Source organism: Netta rufina (genome assembly GCF_964035555.1).
Source record: "Netta rufina genome assembly, chromosome: 6".
Taxonomy (NCBI): domain Eukaryota; kingdom Metazoa; phylum Chordata; class Aves; order Anseriformes; family Anatidae; genus Netta; species Netta rufina.
The window spans coordinates 32,689,316-32,708,592 of record NC_140129.1 but is presented as its reverse complement, the minus strand read 5'-3'; the positions used below and the strand labels follow the sequence as shown (position 1 = coordinate 32,708,592).

Sequence of the window (19,277 nt, the reverse complement as noted above, 5' to 3'; positions counted from 1 at the left end):
TACAGTAAAACAAAACACAGTGGGAAAGTCATCTCAGCTCACATGGGAACCAAACTGTCCCCACTGCTAGGAAATCTGAAATTCATGGTGGTAAGGTAGTGCTGCCTATTAACCATGGAAGGAATTTACTTACTTTTAAAAAGAGGATGTGTGGGGTCCAAATCACTTTGGAGAAGTTGCTGAGAAACTCCCAAATCAAAAAAAAATAAAATAAAATACAGAACTGTATGTCTCTAAAACAGGAAGAAAAACTTGTACAGAAGAATGCAAAACTGATCAGGTGATAACTATATATTTTATTTATTATATGTAATGTCTTACACAAATAGTTTAACTCATTAAAATTACGGTACATCAAGTGAAACCTATTTGTTTTCTACCACCACAGAGGTAATTGGCCAGCTATTTGGACTGCTCAAAGCAGTGTGACAAAATTATCTTCATGCTAATATTTAAATCAACGTTGGAAGCAATGGGAAGTATAGTGTTGCATGCAAAACTGACTTAAAAGCAGTATTTTAGCTTAAATACAATGAAAGGCATGGAGCCAGGAACTCATTACCAGAGATGACCACAAACAGTTTCTGTTTGTCCCAGCCAGACTTTCAGCATTCAGCATTTCTGGACAGAGGTGAAAAAATAGCAGCATCCACAAAACCTATCACACAACATTATCCATGCCAATTTCATGTTTAAAACCCAAACCATTAATGCTGTATCTACCTTGAAAAGGAAAAGAAACAAAAGATCATGGCCATATACAGCTGATAATGTAACAGCTGCACAAAAATCCTCCAGCACAGATTACATGATGCTATCCATGACGACTGGTATAAAAACATGAAGCAGAAGTATTTGGTCAAAGAAAAGCTAGTAATGGATTTGCCACTTTGGAGGTCAGACTGAAGACTTGTAGGAACAAGTACAGACAAGATTTAGTGGTAAAATGAGAATAAGATACACAAACTGCTATTTGACAAATGCTAGTACAGATGCTGCGCTCATGAGACCCAAATTCTGCAAAGAGGGAAGCATATAGGGAAGCATTGTTCACAGAAGCAAATAATGCATGAAAACAACATCTATCTTTTGATCAGAAGAGATTACTTTTCTTAGCTGACTGTGAAATACAAGCAATTTAAGTATAGCAGTTGAACAAATTAACTTTCTTCTTAGAACCTAATTGGTGAATTAACAGCTGCATGTTCAGTTACTACACTTAAAAGATGCCAACTGGTACGTTTCTCTATTCAATTCCTCTTGCTTTCAATTCTGATCGAACCCGCTTCAGATAATCAGGATCAGGGTAGCCAAAACTAGAAGAAGAAGAAAAGACTTGTTTGGGATACTTGTGCAAAGAAGCACTTGACAGTTTTACAGAACCTTCACATCAAAATCTCTTAAAATACTTTACAAATTTCATGCACACACTTCTCACCCTACTGAGAAGGCAGGCCTTGCAAATTATAGGGCGCTCAGATATGCATCTTTCTGAAAAACAGACTAGAAGTGTCTCCAAGTGAGCATTCAAAACACGAATATAACAGCACCTCTGAATTTTAAGTAGCATGTCACCGAAAGGATATACACAGCAAGTGATAAGAAGGGGGCATTCAGTAAAGTGGAGGATAAACCAAAATTAATATTTTTTGCTCTTTTATGATCCTAGTCCAGGAGGGAGTACGTATCTCTAGGCACAGATCTTTAGAGCTTGTTGGAAGACGCCTCACCCTGAGAGGCTTCAACAAGCTTAAAATGAGTGTTCCAAGCTTCCTTCTAAACTCTCAGATAGAGCCTGAGAAGTGAAAGCAAAATACTTTTGTTATATGTATTACAACATGATTAGAGCTTTGTCAATCAAGTTTGCATGTTACTACAGAATTAACCAGTATTTAACCAAGATGTTTACTATTGTACACATAAGCTGTGAGTGTTCAGAACAGAAAAAGAAAAAAAGAAAAAAAGAAAAAAAGAAAAAAAGAAAAATAAACCCAGCATCCAATTCTATATTCTGAGCTTTGACAACATTATTTTTGTTTATCTAGTTAGAAGCATTTTGCTTCAGTTGCTAGTTTTCTAATCAAGGTGTCCCTGTACACATATTCAAAGCACCAAAGCCTCTTACTGATGAATGATTCCTTCAACATTGGTCACCAAGAAAAGGTTAAAGACAGGAGGACTTAAAGGCAGAAAGTGTCATCAAAAAATGGGTTCTTCCTGAGACATGCGTGAGGGGTGCAGGATTGTTTAATCTACTTTATTTCATTCTAGAGACAATTCAGTCCTGGGCTTTCATATTACTCACCACGACAACTGCCACATTCAACAGACAGCTGTGCTCCAATGTCTGTTTTCATAGGCAACAGCATTAAAATAACCCAGAAGCATCATATTTTTATTTACAGAGTGATTCTCTTGGGAAGATTCAAAATTTCCTGGGAACACAAGAGAACACCCTGGAGGGCTGTAACTGCCGGCATGACTGAGAATGCATTGGAGGCTGATTTGTAGGTGCAGCAACTCTGACCAGCCAGTGCTGTGCACAAGCCTTGTCCACAGAATTAACTTAGCCAGCTAATTGTAACAGAGGAGCCTGCAGGCAACTCCCCCTCGTTACCAGCAGCCACACCACGTGCGTGTCCTTGCCTTTATCTAGAAGTGCAGCAAGATTTCGTGTGAACATTCTTTCTGTTTTACAGCAGAAGTGCTCAACAGAGTTGCCTTCTTGTAAGAAAATCCTGCAATGGCTTGAAAGACCAAAATGCCATCCCATCTCTGGATGGGGTCTGCGTGGCATGCCGTGCCCTGACTAGAGGCCCAGTCAGTGCTGCACAACTCAGAGTTGTGAAATTTGGTGAAATTTGCATCACAATTGTTGAAGTGGACATGGAATGAGGGGTATGGCCTGATGGTAAAACTTCTTTGTCGGTCCCAGCCCTCCCATCACTGCTACCCTCCACTTATTCTTGCAGTCAGTATTTGTTTTACTTGTCATCTTTCTCGTAGTGTTATTTACAGCAACTGCCTATAAATGTATTGAAAACTAACAATTTTCCAAGTAGCACCAAACAGCTTCCTGATATAATCTCTAATTAGGCACATCTTTAAGAAAGGACAACTGTACGTGCCTCAAGGGGTGGAAGGTCGTGATCCTGACCAGAAGGCCGTTACAGATTGAGGAATTAGTGATCCATGTACCAGTGCTGCACGTACAGCACAGCCTTCAGTTTCTGTTGTGCCATGCACATTCCTCGGCCACAGGATAACCTCAGCCAGCAAACCATAACAGAGGAGCCTGAGGGCAGCTCCCACGCAGAGCCAGCGATTACACCACCTGCGTGGCCTTGCTTTTATCCAGCAGCACAGCAAGACGTTCTCAAGAAATGCTGGAGAGTTGTTTTCCTCTAAGAAAAACCTGTTTTAGCTGAAATGGCTAAAATGGGGAAACCCTTTCTAGAGACAGCCCGCGTGGTGTGCTGTGCCCTGATCAGAAGCCTCCTCGATGCTGCACATCTCAGGGTTTCAAGTATTTAAAGGGGCATGACCTTATCGATACTACTGGCTCTTTCTTTACACCTTTAATTCCAAGTAGAATGTCAAATGATCCTTTACAGAGTCTGAGTGCCTTTCTTTCTGCTGTCGTACTGGACCAGCACCTCCTGGTAACAGCTGGTAGCAGAAGAGGCTGAGATCAGGAGCCAAGCCTTAGCTGCTCTCAGCAGAGTGCCGTCCTGTCCTGTACCACAGATAGTTTCTAATCATAGCAGGCATTAGCTGATTAAGTACCTCACACAACTGACTGGTGAATGAGTGGCCTAAGGGGCAACAGAAAACTAAACTCATCCTTGTTCCAACTGTCAAAATTGTCTCTCTGATGCTTATTGTTGCTGCACGCAGTGCTGCCCGTGCTTTTCCTATCACCAGTTGCACTAGCAGCACTCAAAGGCCGCGAAGGTGGTTCAAGTCTGAATCCACAGAACCTTCCACTATCACTTTTTTTAGCAACAAGCCAGGTCAGATACATCAGATTTGCCCGTGGCTTGCAGCACAATGAAAAATCTGAAAGCTCTAATGTGGAAAGCGTACAGGGTAGCCATCCTGCCGCATCTGACTAGCATTATAATTACTTAAAGACCACTTACTTTGTAGGTCCACCATACATGGAGGTTTTGTGGTGAATATCGTTCCATGTGATAACACCTTGTAAGCCAGTAGTGCGTGACTGCCCCACTGTGAAAATCAATTTCTGCAGAAAGGCTCTTTGGAGGAGCTGCAGAATTTCTCGCCCTTCCTTATTATTAGGTAAATACGCTGTCCGAAAAACCGCTTGATAAGGTGCCCCTGGGTTCGGATGGTCCTTCTGTTTTGTAGAAAAACAGAACAAAAATGCATCGTGTTACCATAAATTCTTTCAAAGTGTGGAAATCACACATCCTAGCTTTCGCAGTACATTTTATCTCTCTTTGATCCATTCAGAAGGACACAGCATGACTGATTTTAAATGTTTTTTTCTCATTATACAACTTCTTTTATATACATTTCATTCACATTTTCTTTTCATCACTCATACATCCATCCCATTGCTATTGTTATTTTTCTCCTCTTTGATTTCCCAAATACTCATCACCCCACCCCTGACTTACTCATTCATCCCATTTTCATTCCTAGTCATGACCCCAAACATGGAACATAAGCTGGTTTCTCAGCTGGAAAATTTAGAAGCCAACCTGCTCTTCAGTTTTGTCAATTGTTGTCATTTGCTAAGAGAATGGCTCAGAAAAGCCTCATTAAACATACCAGATTCTACTTATATGTTACCACTCCATAGATTTGTAGCAAACAAATAGAAAAGATGGAGAACTACAGAATTTTACACTCAACATTGGCTTTGCTGGGGGGACAGTGTATTGTATGGACCTTTAAATATACTTACAGTTTGAATCCCGCCTTTCATATCATAGTTAATCACAATAGTACCACAAGTGGGATATCCAGGAAGACGTGAAGAAGTAAATTCAAATGACATTTCTCCCTCGGGTTGATTTCCTTGCATGACCCCATAGACGGTATTACAAACAGGACAAGTTTGCTTGTAAGTCATGGCCTTTGTGATACAACCTTTGCAAAACGCATGCTTGCACTTTGTCAGTATTACTTTATCTTTCATTCCCTCCATGCAAATAGGACATGTACTATCGGTGTCTTCTTCTGTCTTTGCCTTAGCCTCCTCTTTGGAAGAAAAACTACTCTTTTGCCTGTCACCGTATTTCTTCTCAGACACTCCTGTAGCTTCTTTGTTGCCGAGTGGTGTCCTGGTTTTAGTTTCTGCAGAGCCTCCAGCATTAAGAAGTTTCATGATGTGCTTTTCAGCAGCATCGAGATGGTTTGGTAAACCATATAAAATTATTTTGTCTTCCTTCTTCTTAAATTTTACGTGCAGGTCTTCCAATTGTTTTCCATCAAGCATATTTAATCTTTGCTCCTGATACTCTGAAAGTTTACAGCTGATGAGTTTTTCTCTTAACATTGCAAAGGCATTCTGAAATGCATTGATGAAAGCTTCAATAGCATGGGAAAACCTATCAGAAATTTTGGACCTTGGCCTAAATATTATGAGCATCTTCTGGCTATCTGAACTGTGTTTCTTTTCCATTATAGTATCAAAATTTTCTTTAATGTCCTCAATTTCTTTTCTTAATGCTGTTTCCAACAGATTGAACACAGAAGCATCAACTGCAATTTCGTTCCTGTAGGTATACAATTCACATGGTATATCCACATTCTTTTCAGTTTGGCTGTTCTGCATTTCCTCTGCTAGAAATTTTTTGGCATTCAAAATTTCTTTTGTTGGACCACGGAGGAGTAGTTGCTTTTCTTCCTGTTTGGCAAGAAGATTACTGAATCTATTATTTAATTTCATTATTGTCTCATTTAACTGGTAACTGTTCGTTAGGGAAATTTTTTCCTGTTGCACATCTTTGATATTTTTCTGAAAAGCACTGGTAAAAAAATCCTTAGCTTTTTGCATTGATGCAGAACTTTTAGAACTTTTATTAGAAGTGAAGCATACTGTTGTGTACCCATTGTTACAATCTTTATTTCTTAAATGCACCCCAAAACATTCATTCAGTTCCTTAATTTGATCTTTGCAGGTATGACAGAAATATTCATAGAGAGCTGATGGAACTGTAAGCTCATCGCTTTCTTCATTTTTCAGACCATTCCCATCTTCTAAACCATTCTTACTCCCAGTATGTGAAAAATCATGGTGTTGGTCGTAGCCTGCAAGGATATCTTTAAAGTAATGATAAGCTTTTTCAATATCTGTGTAGTCTCCTGTTAATTTCTCATAGCCGTCAACATCAGGATTTCCTTCTCTTTTTAGGTTTGGACACATAAGAGCAATTTTCTCCCTTTGCTGTTTAGTGAACATACTGGTATTCAATATCGCAGATACTGTAAGAAAAATCTAAAGAGAAGACAAGAAGACATTTATTTTTTTTTTCCCTAAGGTTCTCAGCTTGGTGCTTCTATAGTTTGAGTAATGAAAACCTTGACACAATTCTGTAGGGCCAGATTAACATAGAGAAATTTGCACAGTGTTTCTTTTATGCCATGTATACAGACACTACATCAGAGTAAAGCAATCTGCTTCTAAATCAGCAGCAAAACTGAAGTTTGTTAATGTCATCAGTTTTATGGGAACAAAGAACAAGAAACTTTGCTACTTAGCGTGAGAGGCTACACATTTCAACAGCACAGACATTACATTACATTGTTCTTTTTTATTACATTAGACTTCCCAGTCATTTTCACTCCTTAAAAAAAAAAAAAAATCCAAAAGAAATGATTCAGTAACTCAGGGTTAAGGCACAAAGCAGGATTCTGAACAAACACGTTCACATCTCTACTTTGCACAGAAAGAAGAGAATTTGCATTAAATGCTACAGATATCAAATAACCATTAAGTCAGCACGTGACATACCCCAAAGCTGCATCTATGCTACGATGCAGAACAAGACAAGCTCTCTGGGTCGGGTGTCAATGTCTCAGTTGAGCATCATTCAGCATCATGTAAGTTATAGACTCGCCCTACAGCTTACACCATGGCCCTAAAGCACAGTTGACCTTTTCCATATGACTTTTAGTTCAAAGTGTTAGAAACATTCGTTGCGCTATGCCCCATACAAATTTTTGTAACACTGAGGTATGGGATGGAAGTAATTAGAGCTGTTTGAGGGAAGCAAACCATGCTGAAGTAGTGTTGGAGGTCTGTGTACCAGGAAGAGATCCAAACCTCATGCAATTCTTCCACCTTTTGGCAACAGTCCTTGGTGCATGCTACCCCCTGAAACCCACCAGGGCACCGCTTATGGAGCAGCAGTGCCAAAACCATCAAAAGCTGTTCCCTACCCCAGTTTTATTGACTAAGGCAGCATGATTAACATCTGTGTGGTATGAAACACTGGAGTGTGACAGGAAGCAGCACTGTTTGGCCTTTCCCAAAGGACTCACGGGACCACAAGCAGGGCAGGCTGTGATGCTGCTTTATACCTCTTCCTAGCCTACCTTTTTGGTCACGGTTTCAGCTGCGGTGTCTCGCTGGCCTTCAGCAGCCTGCTTTTCCCCGGACCCCCGAGGCGGTGGGGAGATGTGGTATGGCTGGGAGCAGCTGGCGGTGGCTTGCGACATCGACTGGTCCCCACTCAGGCCCCCTTTCTCAGGCTGGATGCTGACCTTCAGGCACTTGCCACCCATGTCCACGACGTGGTCAGTGCGGGACTCCACATTCTTCTTATCTGCGGGCAGAGGGACGTTTGGGCGATGAACCCCATGCAGCCACAGCCACCCCTCGCCCACCCGCCCCACCACAGCGGGCACAAGATGGTGCCCGGGGGCAGCCATTTCACGCCCTCCACCCCTACCTCGCTCCTGCTGGAAGTACACCAGGTAGGTGCTGGGCTCGGGGCCCGCCTGCAGCTCGCACTCGCCTCCCCCCGAGCGTTTCCCTGACTGGAAGTAGCTCTGGAGCTTCAGCTTCGCCTTCTCGCCGTCATCAGGCGCTGGGCTCAGCTTCACCAGCAGCGGCGCCGCCATGGTGCCCGCCGCCAGCTTTCGCTTTCGCTTCCCGCTCCGCCGCTCGGGGCCGTCCTTCCCTGGCTCTGAGGTGATGAGGAGCCGCCGCCTGTGGGGCCGGGACCGGAGCTGAGGGAGAGGCTCTGGGGCACAGCCGGAACAGCCGTGGCGTGAGGTAAAAGCTTGGGGCAGCAGCCGCCTCCTGGCTGCCTTCTCCCGTCCCAGGTCTAAAGGGCGGCCGGCGGCAGCCCCGGCCCCATTTCCAGCACCGAGAGCCTGAGGAGAGCTTCCCTGGCGGGGTCACCAAGTGAGTGCTGGGCGAGTGCCGCTGTCCTCTGGGCTCGGGATGAGCTGGAGTTGGCCTTTCATCACCCACTTCTCTCGGTTTGTGCTAGGCGAAGGTGTGGATGCTTCAGCTGCAGCGGGCCGCTCGTTGTAAGTTCATCCCTTGTAAGTTCCTCTCTGAGTGGCGTTTTAGGTGTTAGGAGGCTTCCTACATATTTTTTATAAAGCTGGGGGTGCTGGTTTGGCTTGAAACAGAACCGTTTCTGCAAGAACCCCGCGCATTCAATAGTAATGTGTTGTTTTCTCTTTCCTGTTTTCCCGATAAAGTCATCAGTCGCTGACCCCAGAAGACTCTCGGAGCTCAGGTAAGCCTTGCGTTTCGCTGTCTGGAAAGCAAATTCCTGCATTTTGTTTGCAAGTGCAGCTACAACCAGCAAGCTGGAAAACTTTGGCATGGGACAGCTAAAAACAACCCTAAACATATAAGTAGGTCGTAGCCGTGAGTCAACGTTACTGTTCGTTACTTCAGCAGGATTTGCTTGCATCTCTTTTATCAAGCAGAGCTCAGAAGTGCCTTGATGAATTGGTGTGCATGCTGTTAGACTCTTTTTATAAGTAGCATACTCCAATGAAAGTTTAATTAAACTCATACAAATTGATTTACATTAATTAAAATTGCTACTGCACGTAGTTCTGTTGACACCTGCAATCAGGAGACTATATAGCCCTAGGAACAACACAAACACTTACCTACTCTGTTACATTAATTTGTTTCCTAAAAAAAAGTGGTTTTAAAAGCCCTTCTGAATTCCTAAGCTCCTTCCAAAGAAAGAACTCGCTCTCAGGATGTAAGAGCAGACCGCTTGATGACAGAATGAATGGGCTGACAAGCCTTCCTCTGGCAGCGTGGCTGTGGGTCAGACTCTGCAAGGGCCTGAGGTGCTGTACAGACCCTTGGACATTATTGGAAATCAGTAACAAAATGCCACGAACACCCTGAAGATGGCAGAGAAGGGCCAGCCTCCAAAACAAGCTCAGAGGGGAGAAGTGTTTTCTGCTTGTGCAGGCGTTTTGAAGCCTTGATTATGGCAAGGCTTTTCTCATTTGCTTTTTCAACTGGAGTCTTAGTGGTAAATGCATTGATTTCTTTGCTTAGTTGTGCTTACTCAGCCTCTGAAAAAGGAAGAGAAAAGATCAGACTATAACAAAAATATTAGTAAGCAGTGAGACTAAGATGAAATTCAGAGCTCTAAAACAAACACACACATTATATATATGTGTATATATTATATATATTATATATATGTGTGTGTGTATATATATAAAAGTTTTTTTCAGAGGTTTCTTGGATTTCACTTTATATTATTCTGTATCCTAGAGCCAAGAATGGACAAGGACAGCTTGATGATCCCAATCAACAAAGATGCTTATGAAGTTCTTAAGAAAAGAGAGCAGTGTCTAAGTAATCTCATTGACAAAAAGTTTGCTTGTACGTTCACCTTTGGAAGTGTAAAATCCACTGCTGAAGTGTACAGAACAATACTAAAGCAGGGAATTCAAATATCAGTTTGTAAAGATGATCTTACAAAACACAAAGCCGATGCTTTGGTGAATGCAGCCAATCAATACCTAGCACATGAAGGAGGCCTTGCTCTTGCTCTTTCAAGTGCTGGAGGGCCAGAAATAAAAGAGGAAAGCAGTATTTATATTAATAAATACGGAAAACTCGCAACTGGCAAAATAGCAGTGACAGGTGGAGGGAAGCTTTCATGTAAGAAAATTATTCATGCAGTTGGCCCAAGGTGGTGCATGTCTCAAAAGGCAGAATGTTGTGTCCTGCTTGAGGAAGCTATTGTGAATGTCCTGAAATACGCTAATGCTCCAGAAAATGGTATAAACTCTGTGGCTATCCCAGCAGTGAGTTCAGGTATTTTTGGCTTCCCACTCAATTTGTGTGCTCAAGTGATTGTAATGGCTATAAAGGGATTTTTTGAGAGTAACCCACCAGGAAGTCTCAAGGAAGTCCGTCTGGTGAACATTTGTGACGAAACAGTAGCAGAAATGAAAAAGGCCTGCGAAAAGTTTCTGGGCGATAGCAATTCGCTTCAGGAAACTGCTCCAGCTTCGCCAAGTGATCTTGTACCTGTCATAGTTGGAAACTGTCGCTTGCGTATCTTAAAAGGACACATTGAAGAGCAAGAGGTAAGTCCATCCTGCAATATATTGAATGTGGGGTTGCCTCTGAGTCCCTACGGGCTTTGGGGGCCAAGAGTACAGAACACGTTTTACTGGTCCACGAAATTGCCATCTCATCTTGATGAAAATTTATGAAAGATAAATAAGCTATATCTGCAAGGAGCTAGATTTTTAAATGGGTTAGAAAGCTTCTTTTTTTTTTTTTTTTTTGTATACATGCTACTGTAGGATAATAGTAAGTAGCTAAATATTGGATGATAATATAATAAGTAATAAATAATAATATATCCATATGTTTTCTTTTTCTATTGTAGTATCATAGGAGTTCACATTTTATCATGCATTCTCTAGAAGTCTACGCTTTGCCTTGTCTTTTTTTTCCTATAATTTATGTTGTCATAGCTGTCAGCTGAAAATAACTTAAACAGTTGGTGTGAACCTTACCTTTCAATGGTGCATCATTAAATGATTAATTGATCAATTACATGATTAAAATCATTAAAACTTCTAAATAAAAATATATACCTTTACTGCCACTAGTAGGTGTATACTTTGATGTATTCCAGCACTGTGCTTAGCAGTAGTGAGAGAAACTATCAAAAAGCTGATCTGCTGCAGCTGGGATTTCTTAAAGGAACTGTGCCTGGAAAGAATGCTCACTGTTGTAGCAAAACTTGCAAGTATAAAACTCAAGGTATACTGAAACTTTGAACTCTTTTCTTGCAGACTGTAGCCATTGTTAGCTCCGTGTCTTCAGATGGCATGTTTTACTCTCCAGTTTCATCGCCAATGATGCACAAAGCGGGTCCAGCTCTTCAAGAGGAAATTCTGTCTCAGCTTAGGCATTCTTCTTCTTACAAGGAGCTCATAATAACAAAAGGGTATAACCTACCCTGCCAGCATGTACTGCACATTGTGTGGCAACAATACAGACACATGGTGTTACTGTGTGAGGTGATGATCAGTTAAACTGGGTTTTAATTGAAGATTTTCATGTTGAGTGATGCGAGGACTAAAACACTTCTTTTTCCTGCAGCAATTGAAAGAAGCAGTTACCAAATGCTTGTATTACATTCAGAATCTGAAATCCCCCTCAGTTTTTTTTCCGGCAAAGGGGATTTGGTCAGTAATGCTACCGGAGGAAACAGTGGCGGAGATCATGATTGAAGAGGTTTCAAATTTTGCCAGGAAATTCCCCGATATGTTAGATGTGCAGTTTGTCCTTTGCCCAGATGACAGTGCTTCCTATCAGGTAATAAATTTGTTAACTGCCAGTAAGGTGACCCCAAAACAACTGTAAAAAATACTTCAATAGATGACTACAAGTTAAAATAATTTGAATTCCATACTACTTACAGTATTGGTGAGTGGCAGATTCCCTATCAAACTATTTGTCGTTCATCAACAGGTATTAATCTTTACAAATATTTATTTTTTTCTTCACTAATCCAAAAGTCTTCACCCTGTGATCTGATAGCAATTTACCAGATGCCAAATCCACTGCCTAGCAGAGCAGTGCTTCTGGGGCTTTCCAAGTGAGATCAGGAAGAGGAGCTTTGGGGTAAAGGTAGGGAGATAGTTTTAAAACTTAGTAAAGATTCGTCAACATTAAATTGCAAGTAGTGGACACCTTCATCTGCTGAATTTCACATGTACCACAGCCACAAGGTATTGGGAAAGGTGCCATTCAATGTGTAAGGTGTCTTACCTTAGGAGACTTAGAAGAGCAGAAATGCATTTGATAGCCAGGAATAAAATTTTGGCAAAAGCTGATAAATACGAACTGTTAACATGCTATCAGAATTTGTTGCGTAATTAGAACTGTAAACTGCTTACCAAACAGAGTTTTGAAGAGACTAATTGCATGTTCGATAACAGAGCTTACAAACTGCTCCTAAACTTTTCTCTTTCAAGGCTTTTCAGAGAAAACTTAATTCGGTAGAAAGAAAAGAGCAAGAAAAGCAGTATAACTATGGAAGCAGTCATCCAAGTAAGTCATGAACAGAAGGGGTGTTGTGAGAGAATGAGTGGTCCTGGTTTGAGGATCTGAAATCACATTTCTTTAAACTTCACTTTGTGTATGTGTCATGGGCAAAGGCAAAAATGCAGGAGAACTTTGCATGTTGATAGTTCTAGTGTTTGGTAAACACTAAAAGGGATGTAATGATCAAGGGAGAAGGTTACATTTACTCTGAAACTGTATTTTGTAAAAGTTATGTGAAGACTTACTAGATTAATAATTTAGTCTGCTTTTTACTATTATTAGGTGACTAAACTTGGCACTTGTAGTTCCTTTGTAAACTCCTCAAACTGCAGTGTTTTGTCTTCTGAAGTTAGATTCAAGATGGGAGATAATTATGTCCAAAATGATGTTTCCTTAGATTTGAAGTTTCCTTAAATTTGAAGAACCTATCTGTGATAGTTACATATTTTCTTCAAAGTAGTCATTTTTCATCACAATTTCCACCATGCCAGGAACCAGTGCGTATCATAAAAATTGAAGGAGGATTGTTTCAAATTAATTTACCAAGCTAGACACAAATTTGTAGATTGCTTCCATCAGCCTGCTCCTCAAGCTGCATCTCTAAGCGATGACTGCCGCTCCTTCCTGCTCTGACAGATGCTTTCAGATACCTGTGGGCAGGCTCAATTCAGTGTCTCCCCTCCGTGTTTGCAGGGATTCATGTAGAGGATGTGAAAGTATCTGATGTGGATACCTCAAAGTAGTGATTGTCAGGTCTGCTGAGTCTGACTGCGTTTCATGGATTTGCTTGGGATCTGTTTGTTACACATACTCATTTTTTTTTAGTTATTTTGAGAGCAAACATAGCCAAAATGGTATTGCTAAGACAGCTCTAAATGGAAGGTTTTCTATGCCTTTTTACCAGTCTCCTTCTTTTGGGGTTTTAGCATTGGAAACCGTTTGTTTCTATAGATTTTTTTCCAGATTTTTTTTTCCCAGATATTTACTTCTGGCTAAATTTAAAAAGAAATGCAATAAAATTTAGGCTGGCCCTTGTTGACTACATTTTAGGCTGCACGTATGACTGCGTTTCACACCTTCATCGCATTAAGCAAATGTGATAAGATTTAGTGCCAAGAAGCTCGTCCTTTGTGTTCTTGCTACTGGGTTCCATCGTAGTTTAACTTTTGGCTGGGACCTTGCTGGGAAGGCAGGGGAGTTGAGGATTACACATGATGGAGCTTATGGCTATATTTTCAGTTCAGGGGAGTGGGGTTGTTCCCCTAGGCTTGGAAATAGTTATATATGTTCAGGGTACAAGTCACCAATGTGCCAAGCCTATGCAGAGAAGCCTTGAATAATAACTAAAGTGATTATACCCACTGTAGGAAAAGTTTGAAAAGTTTGAAATCATACTGTCACTTGCAACGTAACCATGTAGGATATGCATGAATAAAATATATAATGGCACTGATTTACTTCCTGCTTAGAAAAAAAATCTAAAACGTACCAGGTAACTGTGTTTTCCAGAGCAAAATTTCAGAAGGATATGTTGCCTTTGTTACTTTTGACATTACTCGGCCGTTTCACTTACAAGATTTGCCATTTTGACATTGATAGGAACGAAACTAGATGCGCCCTTAGAAAATGTGCAGACAACGAAAAATGACAGCCAGTGCTAAACTTACTGGAAATCCTTTAGAGGAAGACACAACAAATCTACTTTTTTTTTTTTTTTTTTCTTCCAGTAGAACCTCTGGTATCTAATCTTTTTTTTGGGATGTATCAGAGTAGTAGAATGTTTTTTGCACTGAGTGTCTTGGATTATATATGGGAATGTGTAAAAGTATTTGAAAGTTCCTCAGTCTTCCAATGCACTTACATAAACAATTTGTGTTCCAGGTATAGAGTCAGACAGTCAAAGCATGAAGAAGACTCCCAATAACAAACCGGCTATCGAACTTAAGGGGAGCACACACATTGCACTGAAAGCAGCAGAATCGTGGGTCCAACGCATAATACAAGCTCAGGAGAGTCGCTGTGCTTGTATTGAAAACAACTTCATCTTTAGCCTTGGTAAAAAGGAGCTTGCAGAACTATCTCGAGAGCAGCATTCTGGTGTACGTGTATTAGAAAAAGTGAGAGGTGGGAAGGCAAGCCTGGAATTTCACGGCCCCCCTGATGCTGTCATTGATGCAGTGCTTACAGCTGAGAAATTGCTGCTTCGTGTGCAAGATAAGACTACAGCCAAACAAGAGGAGCTACTGCAGCTAATAGGTGCGTAAAGTAAATTAATGATTAAGTAAATAAGCACATAAATAGGGTAAAGTATGAAGCACCTGGGTATTGCTGAGATGTGCATTCAGTGCACACATAGACTGAGCATTGCTTTAATTACTGGTATTTCTGTACTGCTATCGTACAAGCCCTTGAAAGACCATTTGTTAGCTTACTGCCTTCAGTCACTTGCTTGGCAGTGTTCCCAGCAGGGCACCGTTTATCCAGGGGCTGACCATTGCTGCACAGCCAGCCGTCAGGCTGGCTTCCTTCAGAACAGCTTAACTTTAAAGCCTGACCACGGGAGACTTACAAAATTCACACTTAATTAACACGTACTTTTTGCTGAGCTCTTTGCTAGCTACAGTTGTACCACTGGGCTGCATCCTTGACTTCCATTAACAGTCGACAGAATTAGTGGAATTACAAAATGCTACAGCGTGATCCATTGTTCCTTGTGTTTGTATAGTAATTTAATAGAGACACCACTGTATGAAAGTTTGGCTGTAGAGAGATGTAATGGAAAAGATACATTATTTTATTTTGATTCTCTTTTTCTGTTTCTTTTTTTCCTAATAAACACAGCAGTAATATGAATATATATATAATTTCCTCTCGATATTAGCCTCTGGCATTACTTTGGAGACTATCCAACATTCTTTGTTCTTAACTAAACTACCAAAATAATGCATTGGATCCTTCTTCCTTTTCTTTGCTTCAGATATTACGATATATACAAATTTTACTTCCTTATTTGTTTCCAGGCCAACCAAAAGCAGATCAGCTTTCAGAAGGACCCCTTCACAAGACAAATGCTGCTAAATGCTTCCAGATTTCACAGGTAGAATCACACCTTCAGGAGTTTAGGGACAGACAGAAACAATTTGAAAAGGCTGGGCTTCACATTCATAAGGTAAAGAGGGTATTCATGGCAAAATTAAATCTCAACTGATATATTTGAAGTAACTTGTTTAATATGTGCTTTAAAAACTTGAACTATTTCAATATATTGCCTTTAAAATTAAGATCAGCTTGTCCTAATCCTTAAGATAGATGTTGTTTTATTCCCTATAAAAAAATACTTTGAACATACTGCAAATAATCACTGAAAAAAGGTGTGGTTAAGTTTTGAGAAGTCCTTTTAGCTGTTCTGTATGTTCTGTCTCATCTTTCATGCTCCAGATGTTCCTCAAAAGGACTGTAGAGAAATATGAGATTGGAATGTTACATAAGTATAGTATTCCAGGACACCTTAATGCAGTATCTCTGTTTTCTTCCTGTGATCTTGACCTCCAAAATCAGCAATTGAACTTGTCAGAGTTATGATTCAGTGAGTAGTTTGCTGAAGTTGGGATCTTGCTTGGTTATCACTGCTTTACTTCATGGAAGGAGCATGAGGTTGTGCAACACAGGGAAATACGTGAATTTGTGAAGAGTTGTCTAATGATAACAGCAGGTAACTGGAAAGCAGACTGCCACAAGCCTAACTGCCTTTCACATGGGGAAAGTATCAGCATTGAAATCATAGCAAGCTGCCTGGAGTTCTTTGTGATGCTCCTCATGCTGCATGCATGCAGCTGTGCATTCAAGACACGAGCTAACATAAAGGCTGTCTTATCAATGGAACTATTTCCCTGAGAGTCCAATTTACATTAGCTGTAAAGTTCTGATCACTGAGAGCTGAGGTTCTCTGTGTCTGCCAGGACACTTCCAGTTGCCTACAAGATTAGGCTGTAAGCACCCACAAAGCTTATTCTCACGTATGGTTGATACTCAGTCTGCTCAGCACAATGTAACTGCAGGAAATCGGTACAGTAAGATACGTTCCTGCTGATTTCAGTGAGAGGCATTGGATAACAGCATGGCTCCTATGTGGTCAGTGCATGTAACTTAAATCTAAAGTTCTTACATTGAAGAACGTAGCCTGAACAAGAGCTCTTGTGCATGTCATGGATACCGCTCTGTTTGCTTACGCTAGACTTATGTTACAGATTGAAAAAATCCGTAATCCTCTCCTGTCTGCTGCCTTCCAACAAATGAAAAAAAATATAGAAGAAAAAGGAGGTTCCTCCAACGTATCCCACAAGCTGTACCAACGCGTTCCTGCGGAGTTCTGTACCTTGATATGCCAGACAGGATTTCATAGAATGTATTCGCCACCAACAGGTAATGTAACTTGTACCTTTGATCAAAATGAACAGTGGCTTACTGTTGAACTTGGATTGAAATCAGAAAGAATGGCGCTGTCTTACACAAGAAGTGCTTCTTACCAGGGTTTTACGAGATTATTTTTTTTATACACATAGCCAAGATTTTAGTGTTTTCCCTTCCTGGTACTGTAGTCAGTAAAGCTCTGGGAGGATAAACCTGGATTCTTGTCTAGCCCAGCCGCTGCTGACAGAATTGTTAATTTACATGTAACACCATGTCCAAGTTTTGTTTTGTTGTATCACTCTGTAAAGGTCCAAGTCCACGTTGACTTGCTGCAAACAGACAGTTATCAGCTCGATGCTTTAAAACACGTTCAAAAGTATCACAGAATTGAGGCTGGGAGGTACTGGTGAAGGCCTGGTCTGATGCCCTGCCCAAGGCAGGTGCGATTGGAGGAAGCAGTGACTGAGTGGAGTACCAGGCAAACTAGAGCAGGGGACACTTAGGAAGAAAGTAGGTAAAAACACTCAAACAGAAAGCTCGTTGCCACCGTTTGTATGAAATGGTCTAATAGACGGTGTTCAAGATGACTTCAGAAACAGAAAGAGTAAGCTTTTAGTGCCTCGCCCTGCAATAGATGGAGGGCAGTAGCATGTGATATGTTGCTTGTCAAACGCAGAACTGGGATTTCAGGCAATAAACTAACTAAATAAATGTGTATTTGCTTCTCCCAGTCTATGCAAAAAAAATAGCACATAGTCACAGTTTCGAAGTAATAAATATGAAGGTCTCATTTATTTCTCTGCATTTTTCCACAACATAGTAGCGTTTTTATGCAGTACTCCCCGTATAAATCCCAAAGCTTTTTTGCAGCTTACATTATTAAAGTCTTACCTTCTTTGGTGCATATCTGAATCCCACTACATGGTGACATAAGTTTTGATACAAATACATTATCCCTTCATGTTTCTATTACCGGCTTACCAGTTAAATCAGAATAGTCATCACTGGAGTAATAGTAAATCAGAATGGCCACCAGCTGTCATTGCTTGTAATTTCAATGGGAATTCAGCGCTAGCCTCAAAAGTCACTTAACATAAATTTACTTCCAAGAGGCTGACATACTGAGCAAAAACATTAAATGCAATACTGAATAAAAAAGCAGTCTTTTAGCACTACCGCCCCAAAAGAACCTATTGTTAATGACCTTTTTCTCAAAATATTTTTCTTTTCCAGATCAAAGGTACGGAGCTGGCATTTACTTTAAAAGGAACCCAAAAAGCCTAATTGAGGATGGAGGGGATTGGGAAAAAGACTCAAAAATGTATGTGTTTGAGGCTGATGTGTTAACAGGCTTATACACTGGAGGCAGGCAGTCTTACATTATCCCACCAGCAGTGGAGGGAGATGCCACTAAGATGTATGACAGCTTAGTAGATGATGAAAACAATCCTGGCATCTTTGTCATTTGCAACAGTGTTCAGGCCCTTCCACATTACTTGTTGACTTGCTCCCAAGTGAAGTAGAGGCACGTGGACCCCTGCAGAAACCAGCAGCATCCTGAGTAAGCATTAGGCAGAATGCTAGCTATGGTGAAGTCCCCCTTAGAACAAAGTTTGGTACTTAAGACCTCAAGAGGGTGCCCTACCTAGTAATGCCTTGTGACCAAAGAACCTCTTGACAGCTCTGAACTATCTATGAGGACAAGTAAGCTGGTACCTTAAGGAGATCAGAACAATCTGAGTTCATCTGTGTATGAAAATAGAATGGAAAGCATCATAAAATAGTTCAACATTTATCTTAATATTCTTAGCACGTGACTACACATGACATGTTTGTATAAGTTGTCTTTTTTTCTACTATACTTTATTAATCTAAGATATTTCATGTAATAGTGAAATCCAAAACACTGAGGTTGATTTGATTCTTAAATCTTCTTTTGACTGAAATGGACAATGTATCAGGTGAATGCTGTTTTCCACCTAGGGCTGTGCTGTTAAATACACACGACAAACATGAAGCAACGCTTCAGGATTTCTAACAGTAGTTGCTATTACAGTTTTGGTTAAGAAATTCCAATCATTGTAGATTCTTGTATTCAAAATAAAAATTATGAACGATACTATCAGCTAATATATTTTTTTCCTTATGGTACAGATTTCTCAGTGGCATTCAATCTCTTTGCAAGGCTACAATGAAAGTAGAGAACTGGTTCAAGTTACAGTTAGAATTGTTCTTTAATAATCTGCCTTTACCGATATCTTTTTAGAGATTACAGCGTCAACATTGTAGCTAGCCATGTCCATACTGCTGCTGCAGTGACCTGAAG

General features: G+C 40.7%; 2 protein-coding genes across 2 annotated transcripts; one reads left to right on the top strand and one right to left on the bottom strand.

Moving 5' to 3' along the window:
• Positions 1–290: 290 nt before the first annotated feature.
• DTX3L (deltex E3 ubiquitin ligase 3L) lies at positions 291–8,218 on the bottom strand. Its single transcript, XM_084288773.1, has 5 exons — positions 7,926–8,218; positions 7,570–7,799; positions 4,934–6,469; positions 4,143–4,360; positions 291–1,316 (listed from the first exon to the last, which is right to left on the bottom strand). Exons 1-5 carry the CDS (start codon positions 8,095–8,097, stop codon positions 1,247–1,249), a joined length of 2,226 nt encoding a protein of 741 aa, XP_084144899.1. The 5' UTR covers positions 8,098–8,218; the 3' UTR covers positions 291–1,246.
• A 32-nt stretch (positions 8,219–8,250) lies between these two features.
• PARP9 (poly(ADP-ribose) polymerase family member 9) lies at positions 8,251–18,948 on the top strand. Its single transcript, XM_084288774.1, has 10 exons — positions 8,251–8,511; positions 8,689–8,726; positions 9,740–10,563; positions 11,284–11,511; positions 11,594–11,809; positions 12,472–12,547; positions 14,423–14,797; positions 15,562–15,710; positions 16,789–16,963; positions 18,185–18,948. The coding sequence occupies exons 1-10, from the start codon at positions 8,423–8,425 to the stop codon at positions 18,472–18,474; spliced, it is 2,460 nt and encodes an 819-aa protein (XP_084144900.1). The 5' UTR covers positions 8,251–8,422; the 3' UTR covers positions 18,475–18,948.
• The last annotated feature ends 329 nt before the right edge of the window (positions 18,949–19,277 follow it).

Bases quoted from the DNA above. Each gene is read 5' to 3' on its own strand.
- PARP9 (XM_084288774.1), top strand. From the start codon at position 8,423: ATGAGCTGGAGTTGGCCTTTCATCACCCACTTCTCTCGGTTTGTGCTA. The intron at 8,512-8,688 runs GTAAGTTCATCC...TTCCCGATAAAG, and splicing joins GCTGCAGCGGGCCGCTCGTT to TCATCAGTCGCTGACCCCAG. The intron at 15,711-16,788 runs GTAAAGAGGGTA...CTTATGTTACAG, and splicing joins CTGGGCTTCACATTCATAAG to ATTGAAAAAATCCGTAATCC.
- DTX3L (XM_084288773.1), bottom strand. From the start codon at position 8,097: ATGGCGGCGCCGCTGCTGGTGAAGCTGAGCCCAGCGCCTGATGACGGC. The intron at 7,800-7,925 runs GTAGGGGTGGAG...CTCTGCCCGCAG, and splicing joins GTACTTCCAGCAGGAGCGAG to ATAAGAAGAATGTGGAGTCC. The intron at 6,470-7,569 runs GTAGGCTAGGAA...TCTTCTCTTTAG, and splicing joins CTGAAACCGTGACCAAAAAG to ATTTTTCTTACAGTATCTGC.